At 40.8% G+C, this 23526-nt stretch overlaps 2 protein-coding genes and 1 long non-coding RNA gene across 6 annotated transcripts in view; 1 reads left to right on the top strand and 2 right to left on the bottom strand.

Annotated features, from left to right (window-relative positions):
- Positions 1–577: 577 nt before the first annotated feature.
- LOC118229600 (BOLA class I histocompatibility antigen, alpha chain BL3-7-like) lies at positions 578–3416 on the bottom strand. Its single transcript, XM_035421708.1, has 4 exons — positions 2659–3416; positions 2231–2521; positions 1442–1720; positions 578–1279 (listed from the first exon to the last, which is right to left on the bottom strand). The coding sequence occupies exons 1-4, from the start codon at positions 2798–2800 to the stop codon at positions 1137–1139; spliced, it is 855 nt and encodes a 284-aa protein (XP_035277599.1). The 5' UTR covers positions 2801–3416; the 3' UTR covers positions 578–1136.
- Positions 3417–4837: 1421 nt separating this feature from the next.
- LOC118229597 (BOLA class I histocompatibility antigen, alpha chain BL3-7-like) overlaps positions 4838–23526 on the top strand; it is a 59045-nt gene continuing 40356 nt past the window's right edge. The window contains exons 1-6 of one of the 3 annotated variants that reach the window (XM_035421700.1): positions 4857–5024; positions 13118–13366; positions 13502–13792; positions 14424–14702; positions 14867–14991; positions 15303–16552. In XM_035421700.1, the coding sequence (XP_035277591.1) occupies positions 4967–5024; positions 13118–13366; positions 13502–13792; positions 14424–14702; positions 14867–14982 (993 nt within the window). In that variant the 5' untranslated portion in view covers positions 4857–4966 and the 3' untranslated portion in view covers positions 14983–14991; positions 15303–16552. Of the gene's footprint in view, positions 5025–13117; positions 13367–13501; positions 13793–14423; positions 14703–14866; positions 14992–15302; positions 16553–23526 lie in introns of those variants that run through there. The other 2 variants (XM_035421697.1, XM_035421698.1) reach the window with 2 other exon arrangements.
- The window catches only part of LOC118229610, a 71823-nt gene continuing 66400 nt past the window's right edge, over positions 18104–23526 (bottom strand). The window contains exons 1-3 of one of the 2 annotated variants that reach the window (XR_004765694.1): positions 19102–19319; positions 18293–18571; positions 18104–18130 (exon numbers count right to left, since the gene is read on the bottom strand). This is a non-coding gene — a long non-coding RNA (uncharacterized LOC118229610). Of the gene's footprint in view, positions 18131–18292; positions 18572–19101; positions 19320–23526 lie in introns of those variants that run through there. The other variant, XR_004765695.1, reaches the window with a different exon arrangement.

The raw sequence follows: 23526 nt of genomic DNA on the forward strand, positions 1-23526 counted from the left end.
AGAAAAAAAGTAAGTATGTGTCCGTGAAAATTATTTACATTTAAAACGGTTCAGCTACAAAGAATAATAATAAGAAAAATATGAACAAGAAGAACAAGAACAAGAAGAAAATGTCTTATCTCTTAGTGAACCTTGCTTTCCTAAAACTTTGAATACACAAAGACGGAAGCAGCACACTGGTCTCTGACTCGGAATACTTAAATTCCAATCTCAATTTTCCGTGAACATTTGCGCGAGCCCTTGGCTTCAGAAGGCCCCTGCCATGTGCTGAGTGAGACCAGCTATCCACGTAAAAACAAAATTTGCTTTGTGATGTTCCTCTCCCTTGGCTTGCTTTACAGTTTGTTTCTAATCTTGGTTAATTCCATTGTCTCAACTGCTCTTGTGATAACAGTAGATTCGTTTTAGAAGTTTCATGATACAATGTGTTTAAAATAAAAAAAAAAAAAATAAAAATAAAAATAAATTAGATCAGGCTACATTGTATTAAGAAGTAATTTCTAGCAGGAGAATATTTTTGAAAAAAGGAAGAAAAAAACCAATTAAGTTTATTAGAGTTCTGCAGCCCAGATTAGAGCACATGTACATCGTCTGCTTTTATTTAATCTTTGATTTAAGAAACATCCTGTGATTTTCTCAAGATTCTGCCGAGTTGAGATTAGTGTTACAAGAGTCTAACAAACTAAAATACAGGTACAAAGGAGAAAGAAGGAAATTTGCATTTGAGAAGGTTTCTCAGTTTTTGGAGTAGTTTTGATCACGGTACATCTGAGTGATTGCCTCAATGTACTCCATTTGCCCAGTTCTTCATCACACACGATCGCGGTAATTTGACCATTTGATCAAACAGCGGTGTTGAAATCTGTTGATCTAGACTGAGCAGGGTTTGTGCCGTTCACATTTCAGAATGCAGGACTGGCTCGCCATCTGCTGGCCACCTAGAGACTAGCATCTTCTACTTTAAATACATTTTAGAAATACTTCAAAACACAGCCTGGATTGTCTGTGGATAAAGTTAGCCAACTAATGAAACATTACAATACAACAACAAATAACAATATTTTATAAATACTTTAAACTTTAAAACCTTGTCTTTAAAACGGCAGTGAATAAAGCTAGCTAATGGGACATTATAATCAAACAAATCTGCACCTCAGCATCCGAATGAGAAACACAAGTGATAAAGCAATGACCAACACCAGTGGTACTATAAGCCACCAGTAGTGATGTCCAGTGTCGTAGTCTTGCTTTGGTTCACCCTGGTCCCATATCTTCCCATCTGCAAAGGCAAAAAACAGCAATATTATAATTTGACAACCACACTGGTGGTTCATGCCACACTCTTTTATAGGGGTCACGATTTTGTTCCCACAGCACTAATAATTTGATCTGGTTCAGCGAGTCAGCATTAATGGAAACGGGTCACAGTGAGCAGTTTTACCCCATTTGACCAGTCGTTTAAGACTTCTGAACTGGACTTCACAGCTATACGATGCCTCAGTGCTGTTAGCGATGTCCAAACTCTTTCTCAGCTGGCAGGTCCCATCGTCGTTTGGTCTGATCCCAGAGGACAAAAGGCCGTCTTCTTCAGTGATGATGTCATCATCCCGATAAACCTCTACCCTCATGTCACTGCAGTGAAATCCTGAAACTAGGAAGGTCAGAATAACCTTCCCAGGCTTCCGGGATCTCTTAGCGAATACTGCAGCCGTGAGCTCAGCTGAAATTGGGAAAAGGAAATGGAAGTTTTTTTGTGCACAAGGGAAGGCCTCTTGCATATTTTTGTGTGTAATGATACTGTGTTGCATACTTCAGATGTGAAAATGTGTACAGGCTGTCAGGAGAGCTGCATGTGAATGTATGTTCAGAAAACGCAAGTGTTTAAGTGTGTGAGTATGTTTCGAAAGTGTTGGTTTCCTGCGTAAAACCTCTAGACATAATGTACATTTTAAATAAGGTACCATCCTTTATTTAAAAAAGCCAGAAAAACATAATTTCAAAGCTTAAAGAAATGGAAATGGTTTACAAAATAAAATAATGACCATCACTATAGGGTTCACAAACTTTCAAGTAGCAGTATAGTGTTTGTGTGTGGATATATAGCAATGAAAGCAGCAATAATTTTAATAGTTCCCCATATATTGTGAAATTCTGATATCTTGACACATATATTACGTTGTTTCCAATATACTGCAGTGTGCTCCATTTTCTTTGGGATCTTGGTACTAACCTGTCTCCTTGTTCTCCTTGGTTTCATAAGCCAAACTGTTCAACAGATGCATCACACAGATGAAATCTATGTAGTTCTTAGTTTCCACAGTGCTGTCGCGGTCCCTGTTCCACTTCCTCTTCATGGGGACAGCAGATCCTGCTGAAGCCTCCCACTGAAGCCTGCTGAGGCTGAAGGACAGGAAGTCTTCTCCGTTCCATCCGTACTGAGCAAAGGTCCTCGTAAGTCTTACACCAGAGTCAGGGTTTCTCTCGATCTCACAGCCAAACCTCCCCTGCAGGACAGCAGCACCTGAAACACATGGATGTACATGATGCAGTGATTATACCTGCATGTACTGCATGGCCTTTACTTGGAACTTTAAACAGAGGTACAGGAGAGAAAAAAAAACATTTTTAAAAAGCTGAAATATAAAGGCTCTCACTTACCAGACATGTTAAGTCCTGTGTAATTTTTTAAGATGTCAGTTCTGCCTCTGTTCCAGTGCTCCATATTAAGGCGTTTGACAGAATTCCACAGATAATGGCCTCTTCCTTCACGCATCCAATTTCTACGGGGCACGCTGTCCATGCCATTGCTACTGTAGGAGTCGACTACTTCGCCATCAAGCCACAGGACACAAGTGAACTCATCAGTATTTACTGCAGTGTACGTACCTAAAAGGGAGTAACTAACTGAAAGACAGAGACACAGGGAAAGACAGATGTCACAAAGTACCAAATATGATGTTCGACCCAAATCGTCCCTGAGCCAGGACACAAAGTTCTGACCCAAAAATAAATAAATAAAAAACACACGCACACAAGTACACACAATTATTTATATTTTACCATCCTCCGCTTTTTGAGCGCACACTACTAGACGTGCACTGCACCAAACCTGTCACGAGCTGCGTAGTTTTTAAAGAAAACGACGCTTAAAATTTCAAAGGTTTTCCCTTTGACATTCGAGGATGATTGCTAGCCACACTGGCTAAATCTGACAGTCTCAGTGAATTAATTAACAAGTTGTATGAATAGATAATAAATACAGATACATAAGCTATCGTAAATTAAGAAAATATTACGACAAGGATGACGACAGGTACAAACAACACACACACGTTTTACAAATTTAAGCATGAAATAATTAAATAACAACGCAATATGACACATAACAAAGCAGATATCACAAGCATATATTCTACCTGCCTACCTGGAAGCCAAACTCAACAAGGAGGAAGCGTATACCTACCTGACACAGTGCGCCAAACAATGTCCGAAAACAACAAAATTCCATAAACACTAAACGTTTTACAACACAACCTCAAAAACTATATCCACTCTGGCCTGTTTGTTGCCAATAGTCTTCGGGAAATCTCTTTCACGCTGTTTCACCGAATCAAGCAGTAATAAGGAGACCGGTGGTTGTCAGAGAGGAAACTTTCTGACTACGCCAGTGGTGTCAAACTCGTGCCATCGAGGGCCGTGTGTATGCAGGTTTTCATTCCAGCCTCAGATTTTGATTATATAATTAGTTAAATTATTTGCTGAATTAGGGATGCAGGTTTGTGCACAACGGTGACCCGACGTCTATGGTGACCCGCATTGTCTAAATAAAATTTTTCTTATATTCTGTGCTTCAATGCAGTTAAACGCATATGGCTGAATGAGTAATTGGACTCAATTAAGGCAGCATTAATTGGTTGGAATGAAAACCTGCATACACACGGCCTCCATGGCACGAGTTTGACACCACTGGACTACGCCTGTCATGGTCCTGCGTTCCTGTCTGCGTTTTCCCTGTTGGGCCGCCAGATGGCGGCACTCCTGTTTTGTGTCCTGCTCCCCCTGTGTTAATTGTATGATTGTTTCCAATTGTCTAATCATTGTTTTCTGGCTGTCTCGTTTTCCCTTCCCCTTCCGTGGCCTGATTGTTCATGGTGCCCTCCTGTGTCTCGTCAGTGTGGTCTATTTAAGTTGCCCTCTTCCTTGACTCAGGTGCTGGATTCTTGCGGTATGTCTGGTTGTTCTGTGCTCCCCTCCTCAAATCTGCTCCATGCGTTCCTGTCTATGTTCTGGTTTCCTTGTGTTTGTTCCCTACTTGCGTATGTTTCAGACCCTTTGTACCTGCCTGCGTTTTTTACCTGCTTGTGGTTCGTTCTGATTGTTTGTTCGTAATCCATGTGTTCGTGCCTATCCCCTGGTGTCCTGGTGTTTTTGGATTTTTTTCATTTTCTTGTTCCCGTGTTTGTTCCTGAGATCTGTTTTGTTCCCGCCTATGTTTTTGACTGGTTTGTGTTTCTTTCTTTGTTTCCGCTTGTGTGTTTCTGTGCGTTTCTGCCGTTTGTTTTCTGTACTAGTGTAGTTCTGTTTATTTTTTGTTCCTAAGAATATTTTGAGTTTGTTGTTTTGCCCTTTGTGGCATTGCCTGTTCCCTGTTTGTGTTTGCCTTTTTGTTAGTAAAATCTGTTTTCCCTTTTTGAGTTTCGTGTTTTTCCTTCCCCCACTCTGCGCCTGGGTCCCAGCACCCGTACTGTCACAACGCCCTTTTTGGTTTATACCAGAGACTACAAAAGACATCCGCCGACAGAGCCACAGCGCATTGAGCCAGACGGCATTGAGAGGCTTGTACTCTGAAAACCTTATACTCTGAAAACCACGCCCATTTTCTGGAAAAACGGTCTGCTTTCCTCGAACCAGTCGATAACTCCTACTCTCGCTGTAACAGCGTTTGTGTAAATATAAGTTTTGTAAAATGTTTCCCATTTATAGCTTTTCACTGTTTTGGACATTGTTTGGGGGCACGGTATCAGGTACGTATTGACGCTTTCATCTTTGCCTTTCGAAATAAGTAAAATTTCGACTTTATTGTCCTTAGCTAAACACAATATGCATTGGTTTGATTGCGCTACGTGCTTTGCTGGTGCAGATACTTATTGTCTAGCAGATAACGTAGCCTAGGTTTTCTGCTTAGGCTACTCGCACTTCCGTAATTTTGGTCGGTCGTGTTTCAGGGCAATTTCACAGACATTTTCGACTTCACCTATTTTTTTTTATTTTTTTTATACGGTCTATGGACTTCACTAAGCTGGCTTTTAGCAAAACAAGTTTGTGAAGCAAATAGAAGTAAGCATGTACCGCTTACTTCTACGTAAAACTTCTCCGATAGTAGAAGTTTTCAGATTGTAAAAATGTCGCCTAATGAAATGTGTACATTTTAATAAATAGTCTTGTGGACCAAAACAATCATTGTTTCACAAACTCGTACACAAAATGAAATTTATGATCACAAAAAAATAGACAGGTGCGGTTTTGTTTGGTAGCTAAATCTCCTTGGTGTTCTACACGTTCGGTCTTTTGCCCACTACTTGCAACGGAGCTCTCCAATCAGAAATTTTCAGCGCTTGCGCACCACCCCCAAAGTTCTCTCCTTCACCTCATACCTGCTTTATGGTAAATGGACTGCATTTATATAGCGCTTTACAATTGATGCCTCTCATTCGCCAGAGCAGTTAGAGGTTAGGGGTTAGGTGTCTTGCTCAAGGACACTTCGACATGCCCAGGGCGGGGTGTGAATCGGTCTTACCTCCTGAGCTATATCGCCCCCCAAAATGACACCAAAAAAGGTAATGAGGATGAGAATGACGCCGGGGAACGGACTGTCCATAAAAGGCAATAAGCTGTAGGAGTACACCGAAGGACCGGAGTGCGAGGGGAGAGCTCATTGGGCGGGACTTCCGGTACTCGTTGCTGTGATCTGTTGAGCGGTGTGGTGTTTTGGTGGAGCAAAGTTCAAACAGTTTAAGGCTTCTGTTTTATTTTTCTTTTGACTGTTAGGCGGGGACACTTCGGAAAAGATTAGGATTTAGAGAAGCACGAGCGCATCCCGGCTTGGGATTTCCGGCCGGGGTTAGCCGTGTAGAAATACTTTAAAAGGTTTAAAATAGGGAAAGCGCCAGTGATTTCTTTTAGCTGGATAGCTGCAAGTCAACGTTAATGCGGAGTCGACGGGCAACAGTTTAAAATAAAACTTGTCTCTGGAAGGGTGAATTGTGTTACGCTGGTTTTGTTTTGTTTGTTTTTGGTTTTTTTTTTTTTTACGTAGTTTGGCTTTATTTTGAGTGATTAAACGATATTGACTTTGTTTTGCGGACGTCGGGACGTGGTAGCAATAGGTTTGGGTGTCGGGGAGAGCTTTTGTAGGAATATCGACCGACGGCCTGCATAGGTCCGGAACGGTATTCCTGCACTGCTCCTCCTTACAATCCTTGACAAAATGGCGGGGAGGGAGACGGATGGGGACAGCATGGAAGAAGGTGAAAGGGGGGCGAGTGAGTGGCAGGTGGTGAGAGGGAATAGAGGCATGAAGGGAAGTAGAAGTAAAAGAGAGAAAAGAGGACGGAGCTAGCTCAGGTGGAACGGATAGTGAGGGGAGCGAGAGGGAGGAGGACCCGAAGGCACGAGTGATAAATATAGTGGTGAGATTTGAGGGAGAGGGGGGAGTAAAGAAAGTTGATCCGCTGAAGCTAACTAAAACTATTAGAGGACAAATTGGAGAAGTGAAGTATGCAAGAGTTTTGGGAGATGGAAATTTGCTTATAGGATGCGACAATGAAGGTCAGGTGGAGAAGGCAAAGAAAATGAGTAGTGTTGGAAAAGCTAAAGTAGCCAAAGTAGTAAGAGTGGGGGAGCAGAGGGGTGGTGGGTGCAAGGGGGTAATTTCTGGATTACCTCTTGTAGTTAGCATGAAGCAACTGGTAGAGAACTTGAGGGTGCGGAATAGGTTAGTTAAAAGTGCGAAAAGAATGACAAGGGGGGTGGAGAAAGAAGAGACTGAGACCGTTTTGATTGAGTTTGAAACAAAGGTTCTCCCAAAGGAATTATACTTTGGATTTGTGAGATACAGGGTTAGAGAGTTCATGCCAAAGCCAATGAGGTGTTTTAACTGCCAGGAATTTGGGCATGTGGCTAAGGTGTGCAAAGGGAAGAGAAGGTGTGCTAGATGTGGTGGGGAACATGAGTATGGGAAGTGTGGAGAGGGAGTGAGACCAAAATGTTGTAACTGTGGAGGGAATCATAGTGTGGCTTATTGGGGTTGTGAAGTGTTGAGAAGAGAGGTGGAGGTGCAGGAGATAAGGAGGAAGGAAAAAGTCTCATTTGCTGAGGCAGTTAAGATGGCAGGACAGGAAAAACAGAATAAGGAGGGAGGATGTAGCAAAGAACAAGCGGTAGCAAAAGAAAAGCAAGATAAGAAGACTGCATGGATAGAGAAAAAGAAATTGGTGACTTTCATAGCAGGAGTGATAAATGCAACGGCTGAGATAAAATCTAAAACAGAAAGGATTCAGGTTATCGTCAAAGCAGCAGTACACCACTTGGATATGATAGGTTTAAAATGGGAAGAAGTAAGGGATGAACTCAGTGTACAGTCAAGTCAAGAAACGGCATGTGTGGGTTGATTGTACTAATAATGTTAATTCTTCAGTGGAATGCGAGAAGCCTGGTTGCTAATGGGCAAGATTTCAAGCAGTTTGTAGCCAGTAGGAGAGAAAAACCAGACATTGTGTGTATTCAAGAGTCCTGGTTAAAGTCTAATTTGGATTTTGTTTTATATGGTTATGTGGCAGTGAGGCGAGAGGACAGAGGGGGGAGGAGGAGGATGTGTCACTTTTGTAAAGCAAGGTATCCCTTACAGAGTAATAGGTATAGGTAATGAGCAAGAGTATGTGGTAGTAAAAGTGTGGGCAGAAAGGAAAGAGTTGGTGATTGTGAATTACTATAATCCATGCAAAAGGCTAGAGTTAAGTAAGCTTGAAGAGATAGAAGGGCAGAATGGTAGTAGCACGGTTTGGTGTGGTGATTTTAATGGACATAACACATTATGGGGGAGTGACAGAACAGATGCTAATGGTCAGGTGATAGAAGAGTTGTTAGATGAAAATAACTTAGTATGTTTAAATGATGGCAGTAGTACAAGAATAGATGTTAATTCAGGGAGAGAGTCTGTGCTTGATCTTACACTTGTGTCAAACAACATAGCAACAGTGTGTGATTGGACAGTGTACCAAGAAGGTACTATAGGGAGTGATCATTACCCAGTCTGGTGTAAGATAAATATTGCTGTCTCATTGACCATAGAGAACACAGGTGGGAAATGGATCCTTGGGAAAGCTGATTGGGAGAAATTTCTGGAAGGAAGTGATAGATATTTAAGTCAAGTTAATGATAGAATGGACATAGAGTCACTTGACAGCAAAATAAAGCAAGGCATAATGACAGCTGCATTCGAATCCATTCCTAAAAGTAAAGGTAGTATGAAGAAGAAAGTGGTACCATGGTGGGGTGATAAGTGTAAGGAAGCAGTGAGAAATAGAAATAAGGCGTTTAAACTAGTCAAAAGAACTCATAATTTTCAACATATGATTCAGTACAAGCAGGCCCAGGCAGTAGTAAGGAGGATAATAAGACAGACAAAAAGGACCCATTGGAGAAAGTACTGTGGTACAATTGGAAACACAACTCAGGTGGGAGAAGTATGGGGGATGATAAAAAAGATGGGAGGGGACAGGAGGGAGTGGAGTTATCCGGCTCTGACCGATGGAGATGGGACTGCAGTAACAAATAAGGAAAAGGCAGAGTTATTGGCAAATACGTTTGTTAGGGTACATAGCTCCAATAATTTATCAGTAGAAGGAAGAAGAGGCAAAGAGAAAACAAAGTCTGAAAATATGGAGGCTTTATGCAGAAAGGATAGTAATGATGATGGACAGAATGTACCTTTCAATATGGGAGAATTAAAAAGGGCACTACATAAAACGGGAAAGACAGCACCGGGTAAAGATGAGATATGTTATAGCATGTTAAGACATCTGAGTGTAGGAAGTCTGGGGAAATTGTTGTCTCTGTATAATAAAGTGTGGGAAGAGGGGAGAATGCCAAGGAGCTGGAAGGAGGCGATAATTATTCCAATAAGGAAACCTGGAAAAGATGCCAGCAGGCCTGGAAACTATAGACCAATTGCCTTGACATCTCACATTTGTAAATTAATGGAACGTATGATAAATGAGAGGTTAATGTATTTTTTGGAAAAAGGAGGTATGGTGGCGTCCTATCAAAGTGGATTCAGGAGAGGAAGGAATACTATGGATCCAATGTTGTGTCTGGAGAATGAAATAAGGAAAGCGCAAGTAAATAAAGAGACAGTGGCTGCAGTGTTTTTTGATGTTGAGAAAGCGTATGATATGCTATGGAGAGAGGGACTTCTAATCAAACTGCACGTAATGGGAGTCGGAGGGAAAATGTTTAATTGGGTAATGGACTTTTTAGATGGAAGGACTATTCAGGTGAAGATAGGGTCAGATTTATCAACCAAATATGTTGTGGAAAACGGGACACCTCAGGGAAGTGTAGTAAGTCCAACTTTATTTTCCATCATGATAAACGACATATTTATGAATATCCCTATGGATATGGGGAAGTCATTGTTTGCAGATGACGGGGCTTTGTGGAAAAGAGGGAGAAATGTTGAACACATAGTGAAGAAAGTGCAAGATGGAATTAATCAAGTTGAAAAGTGGGGAACAAAGTGGGGAGTTAAATTTTCGGTTGAAAAAACAAAATCTATGCTCTTTACAAGAAAGAAACTCAGGGAATGCAATTTGAAATTGTATGGGAATAATTTAGAGAAAGTTGTGAGTTTTCGTTTTTTGGGAGTATATTTTGATATGAGGTTAACATGGAGGGAGCATATTAGATATGTTGTTAGTAGATGTAAGAAAGTGATAAATGTCATGAGGTGTCTTGCAGGATTGGAGTGGGGAGCTGATATAGCATCTCTGAAATATATTTATGTAGCCTTAATTAGATCAAGATTAGACTATGGAAGTATTGTATATGGATCAGCAGCAAAATCTGTGCTGGCGGACCTAGATGTTATACAAGCTCGGGCTTTACGAGTGTGTTTAGGAGCAGTTAAAACTTCCCCAGTGTGTGCACTCCAAGTGGAAGCAGGTGAAATGCCACTGTGGTTGCGTCGGAAGCAGCTGGTGGCTAACTACTGGGTTAATCTAAGGGGGCATGGAGATAGTCATCCAACAAAAAGGGTACTGCAGACAAGCTGGGAGAAGGACAGGATGGAAAAATCAAGTTTTGGATGGGCAGGAGATCAAGTGGCAAGAGATATGGGAGTATATGATAAAGAATTTGGCGAAACTGTGGTGTGGCCTGTTAGACCTGTCTGGGAATTAGAAAGTGTGGGGGTAGATCTAGAATTACTTAAGATTAAGCATAGTAATAAGAATGCTGACTAGTGAATATTAGTGAATATTATAACTATAGGGACTGTAAGTATAAAGGCAGTGTTCAGATTTTTACAGATTGATCAAAGGATTCGCAGACAGATGTGACAGGGGCTGCAGTTGCTGTGCCTAGTTGCCAAGTGGGAATTAGCAAGAGAACATCGGATTGTTTAAGTGTGTATGCTGTTGAATTGTTTGCCATATTGATGGCATTAGAATGGGCTGAACGGGGTAGGGTTAACAAAATAGTAATATGTAGTGATTCTGTGTCGGCCATTGCAAGTATTAAGATGGGTACAGCCAGAAATCACCAGGATCTGCTGTATGAAATCTTGTTCGCCAATTCAAGAGTGGTTAGGCAAGGGAAAAATGTTACATTCATGTGGGTCCCAGCACATTCAGATATCCCGGGAAACGAGAGAGCAGATACGTTGGCAAAAGAAGCAGTCAAAAAGGGAAGTATTGAAATCAATATCAAGTTATCAAAGTCAGAGGGAAAGGGCATTGTGTGGGGAAATATCAATAAAGAATGGCAGCAGCACTGGGATCAGGAGAGAAGGGGGAGACATTTACATCTGATACAAAATAGAGTAGGCAGTGTAAGAAAGAGGGGAGGAAACAGAAGAGAGGAGGTTGTAATATCAAGATTAAGAATAGGACACAGCAATTTACGCAGCACGCTTCATCTTATAGGTAAACATCCAACCGGTCTTTGTGAAATCTGTCAGGTACCAGAAACCTCAGAACACGTTATCATTAACTGCAATAAATATAGGTCGGAAAGGAAGGATATGATGGAGGAGATGGGAAGATTGGGGATAACAGGAGCAGGATTGAGGAATGTACTGGAGTGTGGTGCTAGTGGGCAGGGGAGGAGATGTTTTATCAACTACCTTCGGGGAATGGGACTGTTAATAAAAGTGTGACAGGCAATAAGCTGTAGGAGTTAACTTACTCCGAAAGATGGCAGTAATGCAACTTTCAAGGATGTAAGCTGCCGGTAAACAACACCGAAGAAGATGGGGGCAAAATAAAGTCCCCGGAACTTAATTTAGACGCTAGTTCGAAACGGACCGAGTTCCTCATAAGGTTCCTAGTTCCGGGGTAAAGTCCCTGCGGTGGAAACGCGGCTAATTACAACGGGCTAAAGAAAATCCGGAAGAAAATATTCAGCAACCGAATTAAACCGTTTGAATGTTTTGGTAGGTAATAGCCTATGCTGTCCCAGCACGAATGCTTAACATTTTATAAAACGAATACTAAAGCAAGAAAAGAACAGAAGAGCACACGTTATAATTCCAAGACGTTGGCAGGCTATAACCAAAAGTAGGCTACTGCGCCGCATAACATACAAGTTTGATTTGAAGTTATTATGAAAATAAATCTGTTTGCGGCTGCAGATTTTTAAAAATGGCGGTTGAAATAAAACACTGCGAACGCGGCTTATGTAGCCTACATGTACTTCGTTACTGTACAAGTAGGATATTGGCGACTTTGCACCTGTGCTGAGTATAAACAATATTAGCAGCTTTCACTTTCTACTCCACTACATCGATAAAAAACGTATGTACTTTTTTAGTCAAATACTCTACATTTCTATCGTACACACCAGTTACATTTCGTATGGTTGGTCGTCAGCCGGATTTTCTCGGTATTGGACCGAGGTGAAGTTGGTTTCAAGTTGGATATTCAACAGATATTCGGACACCCAGTCTCGCCGACCCTTTCCCGCTTTGTCCCGGGGTTTAGAGAGACAATGCAACGGTCTTTACAACCTTGGATATTCAGACATTCAGACAGATGTTCAGACACACAGTCTCGTATCGTTTTATATCCCCGACTGTTCCCTACTTTCCGCTTAGCCAATGCAAGTGGTTAGGGACCGTCAACAAATTACAGGTTACACATTCTTTCAATTTCAATAGCTCCTAGACAAAAGGACCTAGATACTTCAAACCACTTTTAAATTGTTCACAAACAATAGACACAGGTTGCACAGCCTTTGTTTGGTCCATTTTAATCTCATGCAGTTTCATATGAATATTTCAAAGCTAGGAATTTCAATAGCTTTTTGGTCACATGACCTAGACACCCCAAATCCCTATTGGATTGCTCACCGAGTACTGACATATGTTGCACAGCCTTTGCTTTGTCCATTTTCTTCACATGCTATTTTATATGAATATTTAAAATTTTGGAAATTCAATAGTTTTTTGGTCACATGACCTAGACACCCCAAATCACTAAATATGTCAGTGTGGTGTCTAGGGGGCTCAGTAGTAACTGGATGATTTCCTCAGATGTAATACTTCTCCAAGGCAGTTATGTTGACCAGCACATGGGGGTTCCCAAATTTATACTGGGCCAAAAAACCAGAGATTTTTTACTTCCCAAAATGGAAAGTGGAGCAAAGTTTTTACTATTTCATGTAATGTCATCAGTAATACCAAAACCTTAAAAATGTAAGTCTGTGTTTTAAAAAAATATATATTTTTTTGCAGTTGCCAGATAGGGTCAAAATGTTCTGTACTGGATCAGGGATGCTTTGAGTTGAACATCATATTTGGTACTTTGTGACATCTGTCTTTCCCTGTGTCTCTGTCTTCCAGTTAGTCACTCCCTTCTGGGTACCTGCTACACTGCAGTGAATACTGATGAGTTCACTTGTGTCCTGTGGCTCGATGGCAAAGCAGTCGACTCCTACAGTAGCAATGGCATGGACAGTGTGCCCCGTAGAAATTGGATGCGTGAAGGAAGAGGCCATTCTCTGTGGAAGTCTGTCAAACGCCTTAATATGGAGCACTGGAACAGAGGCAGAACTGACATCTTAAAAAATGACACGGGACTTAACATGTCTGGTAAGTGAGAGCCTTTATATTTCAGATTTTTAAAAATGTTTTTTTCTCTCCTGTACCTCTGTTTAAAGTTCCAAGTAAAGACCATGCAGTACATGCAGGTATAATCACTGCATCATGTACATCAATGTGTTTCAGGTGCTGCTGTCCTGCAGGGGAGGTTTGGCTGTGAGATCGAGGGAAACCCTGACTCTGGTGTAAGACTTATGAGGACCTTTGCTCAGTACGGATGGAACGGAGAAGACTTCCTGTCCTTCAACCTCAGCAGGCTTCAGTGGGAGGCTTCAGCAGGATCTGCTGTCCCCATGAAGAGGAAGTGGAACAGGGACCAGGGCATCACCGTGGAAACTATGAACTACATAGATTACATCTGTGTGAGGCATCTGTCGGACAGTTTGTCTTTTGAAGCAAAGGAGAGCCAGGAGACAGGTTAGTACCATGGTCCTTACAGAAATGGGGGTCCTCAATGTTGGGAACAAAGTCATGTTGGGACAAAGTCACATAGTGTCTTGTAAATATGTGACTTTTTTTTTTGAAAATACAATTCTCATTTCACAGAAGTTTATGTAATATACATGTGTACGTATACATGTGTGTATATATACAAACACGTATACATAGGAGATGCATCTTTTTAAACACATAGTGTTAGTGTTAAAAAGATGCATCTGCACATTAAAAAAAATGTTCGGTTACAAAATCAGTGAGCAAAAAGAAACCCAGGAGTACACCTGAAAATGAGTTTAAGCTTGCAAATGATTCTTTTTTATTGCTTTTTTTTTTTTACAGAAATGATGGTACCTTACTTAAATTGATCTTTTTTCAATTTCAATGCAAGCTGCCTGAGCATTTAAATGTAGCCCTGCTAATATGTACACATACTCACATTAAAGTACACTGGGACTACCTAGAATATAATTACTCTAAAATACACAAGAAAGAGGCTGTTTCTTGTGCACAAAAAAGCTTGTATTTTCCTTGCTAAACCGCTACCTCTTCGCCTGCAGAAGGCAACCTAACCACCCCTCCAAAACTTGCCTTTTCCTTTTTTCCATTTCAGCTGAGCCCACAGCTGCAGTATTTGCTAAGAGATCCCTCAGCCCTAGGAAGGTTATTCTGACCTGCCTAGTTTCAGGATTTCACTGCAGAGACACGACGGTGGAGGTTTATCGGGATGATGACATCATCACTGAAGAAGACGGCCTTTTGTCCTCTGGGATCAGACCAAACGGGGATGGGACCTGCCAGCTGAGAAAGAGTTTGGACATCTCTAACAGCACTGAGGCATCGTATAGCTGTGAAGTCCAGTTCAGAAGTCTTAAACAACTGGTCAAATGGGGTAAAACTGCTGACTGTGACCTGTTTCCCTCAATGCTGACTTGCAGAACCAGATCAAATTATTTGTGCTGTAGGAACAAAATGGTGACCCCTATAAAAGAGTGTGGCATGAACCATCAGTGTGACTCTCAAACTATAATATTGCTGTTTTTTTTGCCTTCTCAGATGGGGTGATATGGGACATGGCTGCACCAAGACAAGGCTACAACAGGAGACATCACTACTGGTGGATTATGTTACCACTCGTTTTGACCATACTGTTACTAGGGCTCAGATGGTGATGCACACAGGTGAGAAACAGGAGATTTTGACCACAGAATCACGACCCTAAAGGAGCATTTCTAGCATTTTATCTTTTCTCTTACATTGAGGGATACCGTGGAATCATTATATACATTTATATCAGTCCGAATTGCCATAAAAATGACCATAAATTATATGTGCCATAAAGGAGAGAAGGCTGATGGGAATTTAATGTTGTTGATTCTTCCATTTATTTACTGATTTACTGAAATTTATTTATTTACAGTTTACCAGTGCAATATAGAAGCATTCCACTTGCAAAGATACTGCTGGTGTTAAACCAGTGAATTCAAACCAGCGCACAGAGGACTCTGGATGCTTTTTGACACGCAGATGGAGCCTAGATTTAATGAAACCCAGCTCAGTGGATTCATCGTCTTGATGCCACAAGATAATGACCTTTGTAAAGTGCAATTAGGTACTACTGGACTGCAGCGACACCATAAAGAGACCGTGCAGCTGGAAGGCCAATCAACATCAATGAGAAGAAGGACAGACCAACTGTGGGCCCCTCTGGCATCTGGGGAGCACAGCCTTGCGACCCTTTTTTAGGGAGAACAAAACAGGCACGTCCCAACATAGTTGGGAACAGGGCACCCCTGGCCTTCCCTCTCCCTCCACCTTCCCAAACTGCACTGGCTGTCTCCATTTAGCACTGAAGATCTCAGGACTGGAAGATCTGTACACTATATTGTATCAGAGGCAGGAGAATAAGTGGCGCTCTGACTTGCTGGTTGTAGTGGCTTCCCAGGTTGTAGACATTAGCGCCCTCTCCTGCCTCAGCTTCAACACTGCAAAAGAGCCGATACCATCAAAAGCCCCTTCAGATCCATGCCAGAACAGGCACTTAAGACACTGGCCTGTTCCATACTGACTGTTTTAAAAGTTAAGCTATTTCTAAAATGCATTATTTGTTGTAAAGTTGAATGTATTCATAAAATGTATTATTTGTTTTATTATAATGTTCGATTAGTTGGGTAACTCTAAACACAGCTGATAAATAAGCTTTAAATAAATGCCTATGGTCCAGCAATAAAGACACTTTAAAGTATTTCTAAAATGTATTTATAATGTATTTGTAAAAAGTAAAGCTAAAGATATTTGCCGATGGTTGATTATATTTGTATTTGTATAATTTTTATTTGTGTTTTATTTGTTGAATGAACACACTATTGTGTAAGTTTTACAATTTGTTTCACTGTCTTTGTGTAGGGATGGGATTCTTATTTTCATAACTGACAAATGTTCAAAATATATAAGTACTCTTCTCTAATATAAGTGTTGTCGATAAACTTGTTATCCTCTATACAACCAAATCCAAATCCTAATAGCAGTGACACTGGTATTGTGTTGGAAATGCATGGTGTCTGAACACTTGAATGTTGAATCTGTGCACTTGCCAACCAGTATACATTTTCTCATTTTTTGCGATCAACTTTAGAATAGTTTAGTACCTCTGACATAATACATGCCAGTTTTCATGTATCTGGTAAATGGACTGCATTTATATAGCGCTTTTATCCAAAGCACTTTACAATTGATGCCTCTCATTCGCCAGAGCAGTTGGGGGTTAGGTGTCTTGCTCAAGGACACTTCGACATGTACAGGGCGGGGTTTGAACCGGCAACCGTCCAACTGCCAGACAATCGGTCTTACCTCCTGAGCTATGTCGCCCCTATATCTGAATTCCAGTCAGCCAGTTTTGCTTAACAGTAGACAATGCTATTCCCTGGGTGCCCAGCAGATGGCGAGCATGTCCTCCCATTTTGAGTGGTGATTCCATAGAACTCCTTTGGGCGGTCCAAATCCTGGCTGTGCTCAATCAACGGACTTCACCGCTGCTTGAGCATGTGATCAAATTACTGATTGTGACTCTACACACGGAGCTTTTTCAAAAGTTCTGAATGCATTCTAGAATGTGTTGGCAGTACAACTGTTGTAGCCTGTGCGTACACACGCACCAATAGGAACCGTTCGCTAGCCGCAGAAGTTTTGGAGCAGACTGTCTGTCAGGCTGTCTGTCAGAAATCGCCTTGCTGTCAATGAGCGCCGAAGACAGCCTTCAAAAGCTGTTCTTGATGTTAGTGAAAAATGGTTTCCTCGCCACCCCAACTCTGTTCAACGTTTACCATTACTGTTTACTTTTAATGTTTTGTAATTGTTTCTCGAAGAATAAATAAAGGACAATTTCATGCAATTCTCTGTTTCTGCTACTGAATGCCGATGTAGTTAAGTGAAGCTTTCCGACGAGCTGTAAATGGCTTATGGGGCAGGAACACATCCCTTGTTCCTATGGTGTGAGTCAGACAGTTTTCCATGATTGTGCTGGTGTACCAGCCGGTCACCAGCAAAGAGCAATTTTTGTGACTAGATAGAAAACAATCGTATTCAAACACGACTTCATGCTATGTCCAGTTAAGCTAAAATTGAGTAATGTTATGCTTGTTATTTAAAAGCATAACAACATGTTCAAATAAGAATAGTGCCTGGTTCCATTTTTAAATATAGACAACCATAGCTCTAAACAAGCAATTGATAAAGTGGTCATAAAGTGACCACTTTATTAGGTAAACCTGCCCTTTCTTGGTGATTTTGCAGTATATCGGTGAGTTAATTGTGACTGACTGCCATTTGGAGGCTTGTGGCTTGCAATGAAGCGTAACATAAAGGTTCATTATGGACATTTTTGCTCTGACTTGCAACCCTTGGTTTACAAGTCCAGTTGCCTACCCCAGACTACACGGCCACCCACAGGTTTGTGTGTCCTCTGCAGTGGCCCTGTTGCGATTTACAGAGAGGAGAAGGAAGAGGGAGATTATTCACCACGAAGATCCCGTACATTTAAAGGAAGGAGAGATAAAAATAAAGGAGGTGTGGAGGTGTGAAAGAGGAGTGATGGAGGGGTGATGGAGGGGTTGCTGGAGGGATGATGGAGGGGCGAAAGAGGGGTGATGGAGGGATGATAGAGGGGTGATGTAGGGGTTGATGGAGGGACAATAAGGGCAGACACGGTGGCATAGTGGTTAGCACTGTCGCCTCACAGCAAGACGGTCGTGGAAAGAAACCAGTAGTGACGTCTCGTGTTGTAGTCTTGTTTTGGTTCAGCCCGGTCCCATATTTTCCCATCTGCAAAGGCAAAAAGCAGCAATATTATAGTTTGACAGCCACACTGGCGGTTCATGCCACACTCTTTTATAGGGGTCACCATTTTGTTCCCACAGCACTAATAATTTCATCTGGTTCTGCGAGTCAGCATTAATGGAAACGGGTCACAGTGAGCAGTTTTACCCCATTTGACCAGTCGTTTAAGACTTCCAAACGGGACTTCACAGCTATACGATGCCTCAGTGCTGTTAGAGATGTCCAAACTCTTTCTCAGCTGGCAGGTCCCATCCCCGTTTGGTCTGATCCCAGAGGACAAAAGGCCGTCTTCTTCAGTGATGATGTCATCATCCCGATAAACCTCCACCGTCGTGTCTCTGCAGTGAAATCCTGAAACTAGGTAGGTCAGAATAACCTTCCCAGGGTTCAGGGATCTCTTAGCGAATACTGCAGCTGTGGGCTGAGCTGACGTGGGAAAAAGGCAAGTTTTCTTGTGCACAAGGGAAGGCCTCTTGTGTATGTTCAAGTAATGAGGCATACCAGTGTACTTTGGATGTGAAAATGTGTAACGGCTGTCAGGACTGTATTCAGGCATAAATGTTCAGGCAGCTTGCATTCAAATGGGAACAGGGAAAAGGCACATATTTTACTGTGGGTCTGTTCTGAAAATGTTGTTTTCCTGAATAAATCCTCATGACATATAAGATCACATTTTAAGTAAGGTACCATCCTTTCTTCAATAAATTCTTTGCACCTTTGTTACATTATAAGATTTGCGAATCCTTTAGGGAAATGTAACATAATGCTAAATACTGAAATTATGTGCCTTTTTGTTTTTTAGGAAAATGCATACACGCATACACACATATCACAATGACAGGAGCAAATTTGAATAGTTCCCAAAATATTGGCATATTCTGACAACTTGATAATATATTCCATTTTCCCACTATACTGCAGTGTGTTCCATTTCTGTATGGGACCATGGTACTAACCTGTCTCCTGGCTCTCCTCTGCTTCAAAGGACAAACTTCTCTTCAGGTGATGCACACAGATGTAATCTATGTAGTCCTTAGTTTCCACTGTGATGTCCTGGTCCCTGTTCCACTTCCTTGTAATGGGGACTGCAGATCCTGTTGAAGCCTCCCACTGAAGCCTGCTGAGGTTGAAGGACAGGAAGTCTTCTCCGTTCCATCCATACTGAGCAAAGGTCCTCATAACTCATAATAATTTATTTATTTTAATATAGGATATGATGGATATGCAGGTATAGGGTTCTAGGGTGGCTGACATGGATAGGGAATTTATAGTAGGTCTCTGTGTAAAGCATGGAGGATAAAAAATATGTTAGGGTGAAGGGATTTTTGAGTGTAAATCTATTGTCTGATACACACTCCGGAGCAGAAGGTGGCGGTAATTCACCAATAAGCTGTGTACACCCGCTGAAAAACAAGAAGAAGACGGTATATCCAATCACATGCGCATGTTGCTGTGACGTAATCTTGGAAGAAGGTCGTTTGGATTTCAAATTCTCCGTGGGAAAATCTGTGTTTGACGACGTTCAAGAGCAGGTAAGCGTTTCATTATGCCTTTATATTTTTAACTGAATGTATTAATGCTGCAATACTGGATGCCAACCGCCGTAAAAGCTAACAAGAAGAACTGAATGCATTGGAGACCTGTTCAGTTAGTAGTCTTTGCAATGTAATGATGGAGTCCTACTTTCAACATGCATGTTTGCAGTTCTAGCTTAATGTTGCTAATGCTTTAAGTTAGTAGGTGAAATGGCGTCTGTTTGGGACTAATTTGAGTTAGTGTTCTGTTAGATATCATATTTGCTACTTTGAGTATTTAACGCTAATAGCCCAGTGCAAATGTAATGTAAGACCAGCTAACATTACTTAGCTGATCTCGGCGATGGCCTGTTTAGTTAGCTAACAATTGAGCTAATTCGACATGTATAAACGGCTGTCCGTAAAGCACCTTTGTTCATGTCCTTTTAGCTAGCATTGTTGCCAGCGCCTCTTTTTAAAGCTAACGTATGTGGCGCTCTTTTGAAAGCTGTAATTCACCTTGTTCACGTCCTAATGAGATATCATTTTGGTGTTTGACAAACTGGAGCTAGCAAGCTAGCATTGTTGGCGCCTTTTTTGAAAGCTATTTTTGCGCTCTTTTGAAAGCATTTAGCTAAACATTATTTGCATTAGAAATACAACAACTCAACTTTTTTCGTCAAAATCCTCTAGCATTATTACTCTATACCTGGTGTAATCGTGGCCTTAAAAAAAAAAAAAAAAAAAAAAGGGCTTTGGTTTCGCGCCAGTGCATTGTGTAACCAATTTAGCTTGTAAGCCAAATTGCCTCCAGGGGGCGTCTGGTTCGTGACGTCACAGCCCAATGTTAAAATCCTATTGACTTTTTAAAAATCATTGATTGTAAAATATCTATAGCGATTAAAAATAAGATTTCTCACGTTTTTTTGGGACCGTCATTCTCTGCCGTAGCAGGTGCTTGGTTCTATTTAGGGTAAACGTCCCTATTAAGCCCACCAAATCCGCTTTTCAGACATTTTTAATGTATACTGCCCCAATTTAAGTGAGAACATTTTAGTTAAAATGAAAGTCTAATCTCTCATTTGAAGTGTCAATAATTCATTTATACCAATTTCTAATGTTTTTATTGTTTAATTTGTCAAAATATGTCAAAAGTCTGGCATGGGCTTAATGGGTACCTAATGTACCCTTTAAGCCCATGGGTGTTCCAAATAAGCCCACTTCATGATTTGTTGATAAATAAATATATATTTAAAAAATCTTAATACAAACTTATTCTATTCAAATCTGTAATCTCTTACCATCAATAGCTATTTTCATTTTATCTCCACTCCAATCCTATGGCCTGTAAATGGCATTTGAAATAGGCATGACCAGACTTTTTGCTGTGTTGTCAAGCTAAACTTACAACATGTCTTCTTTGGAATGTAGCCAAAAAAACTATTTACGAACAAAATCAAAACTATAGTGGAAATTGCTCTTCAATACTTCATCTTTCAATATGTGTTGTCATTTTGTCTGTATCTCTATCCTACGGTGTGCTGTTGGCATTTGAAATTGGCCAAAATTTCTGGTCCAGCCAGCTGGTTGAAAGTGCAGGTGTTTTTATGAAGATTTCTGAAGACTGACTGACTGAATGAAAAACAATTTCAGGTTCAATACTAATGTTCTAAGGATAGTAAATGAGTCAATTTCAGGATTTACAATTAAACAATAACTTTTCAAATGTTAATCACATTAAGGATAGTAGTTTGAAAACATTGTAAAAACACATTTTAAAACCCTTCAGTTCATTGTGGAGTAACATTAAAACACAGTTCATTATGAGGAGACATCAGTCATAACATATTGAAGCTCATGTATCATTAGCCTATAACTTAAACAAAATAAACAAGAAAGATGTGTACATTTCTCCTATTTCTACTTTCTCCTAGACTAAACGTAGGCCTATGCTCTTTGAGGTGATTGTATCGTTTTAGTAAGGTTATCATTTGCTCCATGCTCCATCTTAGTAGTGTAACATAACATAGGTTATAGGGTGGTCTAAGCTTTATTTTATTTGTTTGTTTCAATCTTTTGCCCACGTTGTGGTTGTCTTTGTCTTACGCTAACAAGTCTTTCATGGCTTTCATCTTGTTTTTGTAGATTTTCAATGACCTCATGATTGCGCAAATAGAATAGTCCAGGTCCCTACAGCCCTGCTTTGCAGAGGATGAACTTGCGCTTCTATCATGCGTGGGCATAAACTGTAGTTCTTTTGTGTTATAGTCATCTTAAACTAAAACTCATCTGAAAAGTAAAGATTAAAAAATTATTGCTAATGTTAAGATAGAACACAGGCCTATCCAGAATGAATTGACGTATGCAATATCACTGATATTTAAATATGGGTATTAATTATCTGAATTATGGAGCTGATTCATCAGGTGAAGCGGCCAAAACCAGACTTCGTTTTTGAAGCTCATTTCCTGGTGTTGTAGTTCCTGGTTGCTCACTAGCGCCACTACGGATGGCTCCAGTATAGGTGTTTTCATATCCGGTTTCCATGTAAGTCTACGGTACAAATGCGATCAAAATACAAAGTCAGTAATTTTTTTCTCACAAGAACAAATAATCATAATAGGTGTATTTTATTCGTCTTATGACTGTCCATGGGTCGATTTCATGATTTATTGCGTTATTTGGGCACAGTGCCAATATTTGTTCTGGACCAATGAGGTACAGCTTGCGTCACTTCCGGATTACTGCGGCGGCCTGAGCTACAGTAGGGGCTACAATCTGTGGTCACTGGGGTGGGAGGTGGCGTTTCTTGGCCTTGACATTGTGGCTCCGACCACGGTCCACCTGTGCGAAGTCAGAAAATGCAGGCATCCCATTTTGTATTGGTTTCATTATAACGTGTGCTATTTACAGCTGCACTAGGCGACCATAAAATAATCCTCCTCTGAAGTTTTGCGGTAGCCGAGTCATTTTTACTATTTCCTTTAGCCCACTTAACCAAATAATTAGTTGGCAGAAAGCGTAATCAGCTAACGCTTATTTGCTATATGTGGTAGTCCAGTAGCCTATGCTAAAACAGTTCGCAACTTCGGCTACCAAGCCATTTGACTAGCTAGCTAACCCTAACCGGCAAATATTCCATCTGTCAAACGTGTTTGACGGCTTGTCAGTCGTGTACATTCCGTAAATGTCTACCTGGGCTATGCTGCACGAATGTGACAAAGCTAGAAGCTAGCAAGAAAATAATAATAATTAGAAATTCAATGTACATTATTTTTGTCTTTATGCAACAGGTGGAAAACTTGCTCTTCAAAGTGCGTTGTCATATTTACACGCCTGTAGATCAGTTATTAAAATACTTGGTAGATTTGTTAATCACCGCTGACAGTGTTAATTTTTATTCGGTAAAAAGTGACTTGTGAACGATCGGTCAGCTAGCGTCACCCAGCAAGTAAACACCACAAACGGCGATGGAGTAGTAGCAGTTAATGGCTCATTAACTGACTGGCGAAAACCTACGACGATAACTTGCTTGGTTAACAGCAGGTCTACCAGACAGTTATATGAAAATTAGCCTAGTCAAATCACCAGTAGTCTACACATTTCTGATTGATTGACCATCAGTGCAGTCGATGTTCTTCCCCTGTAGTTCATATTGCTAATGTGTGAGCTAACCACGGATAGCTTACCTTAGCTCACTGGCAAGCTGGTATGCTAGCTAAGCATATTCGTTTTGCCGAGAAACATAAATTGAAGATAACTGAACATAATTGTATTATTAATGTCATACATATAACGTGATTACATGACACAGTACAGTCACGGATGGAAATTAAACTCCGTAAACATTTGATCATATATTTTAAA

This window comes from Anguilla anguilla, chromosome 6 (assembly GCF_013347855.1).
Source record: "Anguilla anguilla isolate fAngAng1 chromosome 6, fAngAng1.pri, whole genome shotgun sequence".
NCBI lineage: Eukaryota > Metazoa > Chordata > Actinopteri > Anguilliformes > Anguillidae > Anguilla > Anguilla anguilla.

What these genes read in the sequence shown, in the direction of transcription:
- LOC118229600 (XM_035421708.1), bottom strand. Translation starts at nt 2,800, where the DNA reads ATGGACAGCGTGCCCCGTAGAAATTGGATGCGTGAAGGAAGAGGCCAT. An exon ending in CAAGGAGAACAAGGAGACAG is followed by an intron (nt 1,721 to 2,230) that starts GTTAGTACCAAG and finishes TCCCAATTTCAG; the next exon opens with CTGAGCTCACGGCTGCAGTA. An exon ending in TAAACGACTGGTCAAATGGG is followed by an intron (nt 1,280 to 1,441) that starts GTAAAACTGCTC and finishes TTGCCTTTGCAG; the next exon opens with ATGGGAAGATATGGGACCAG.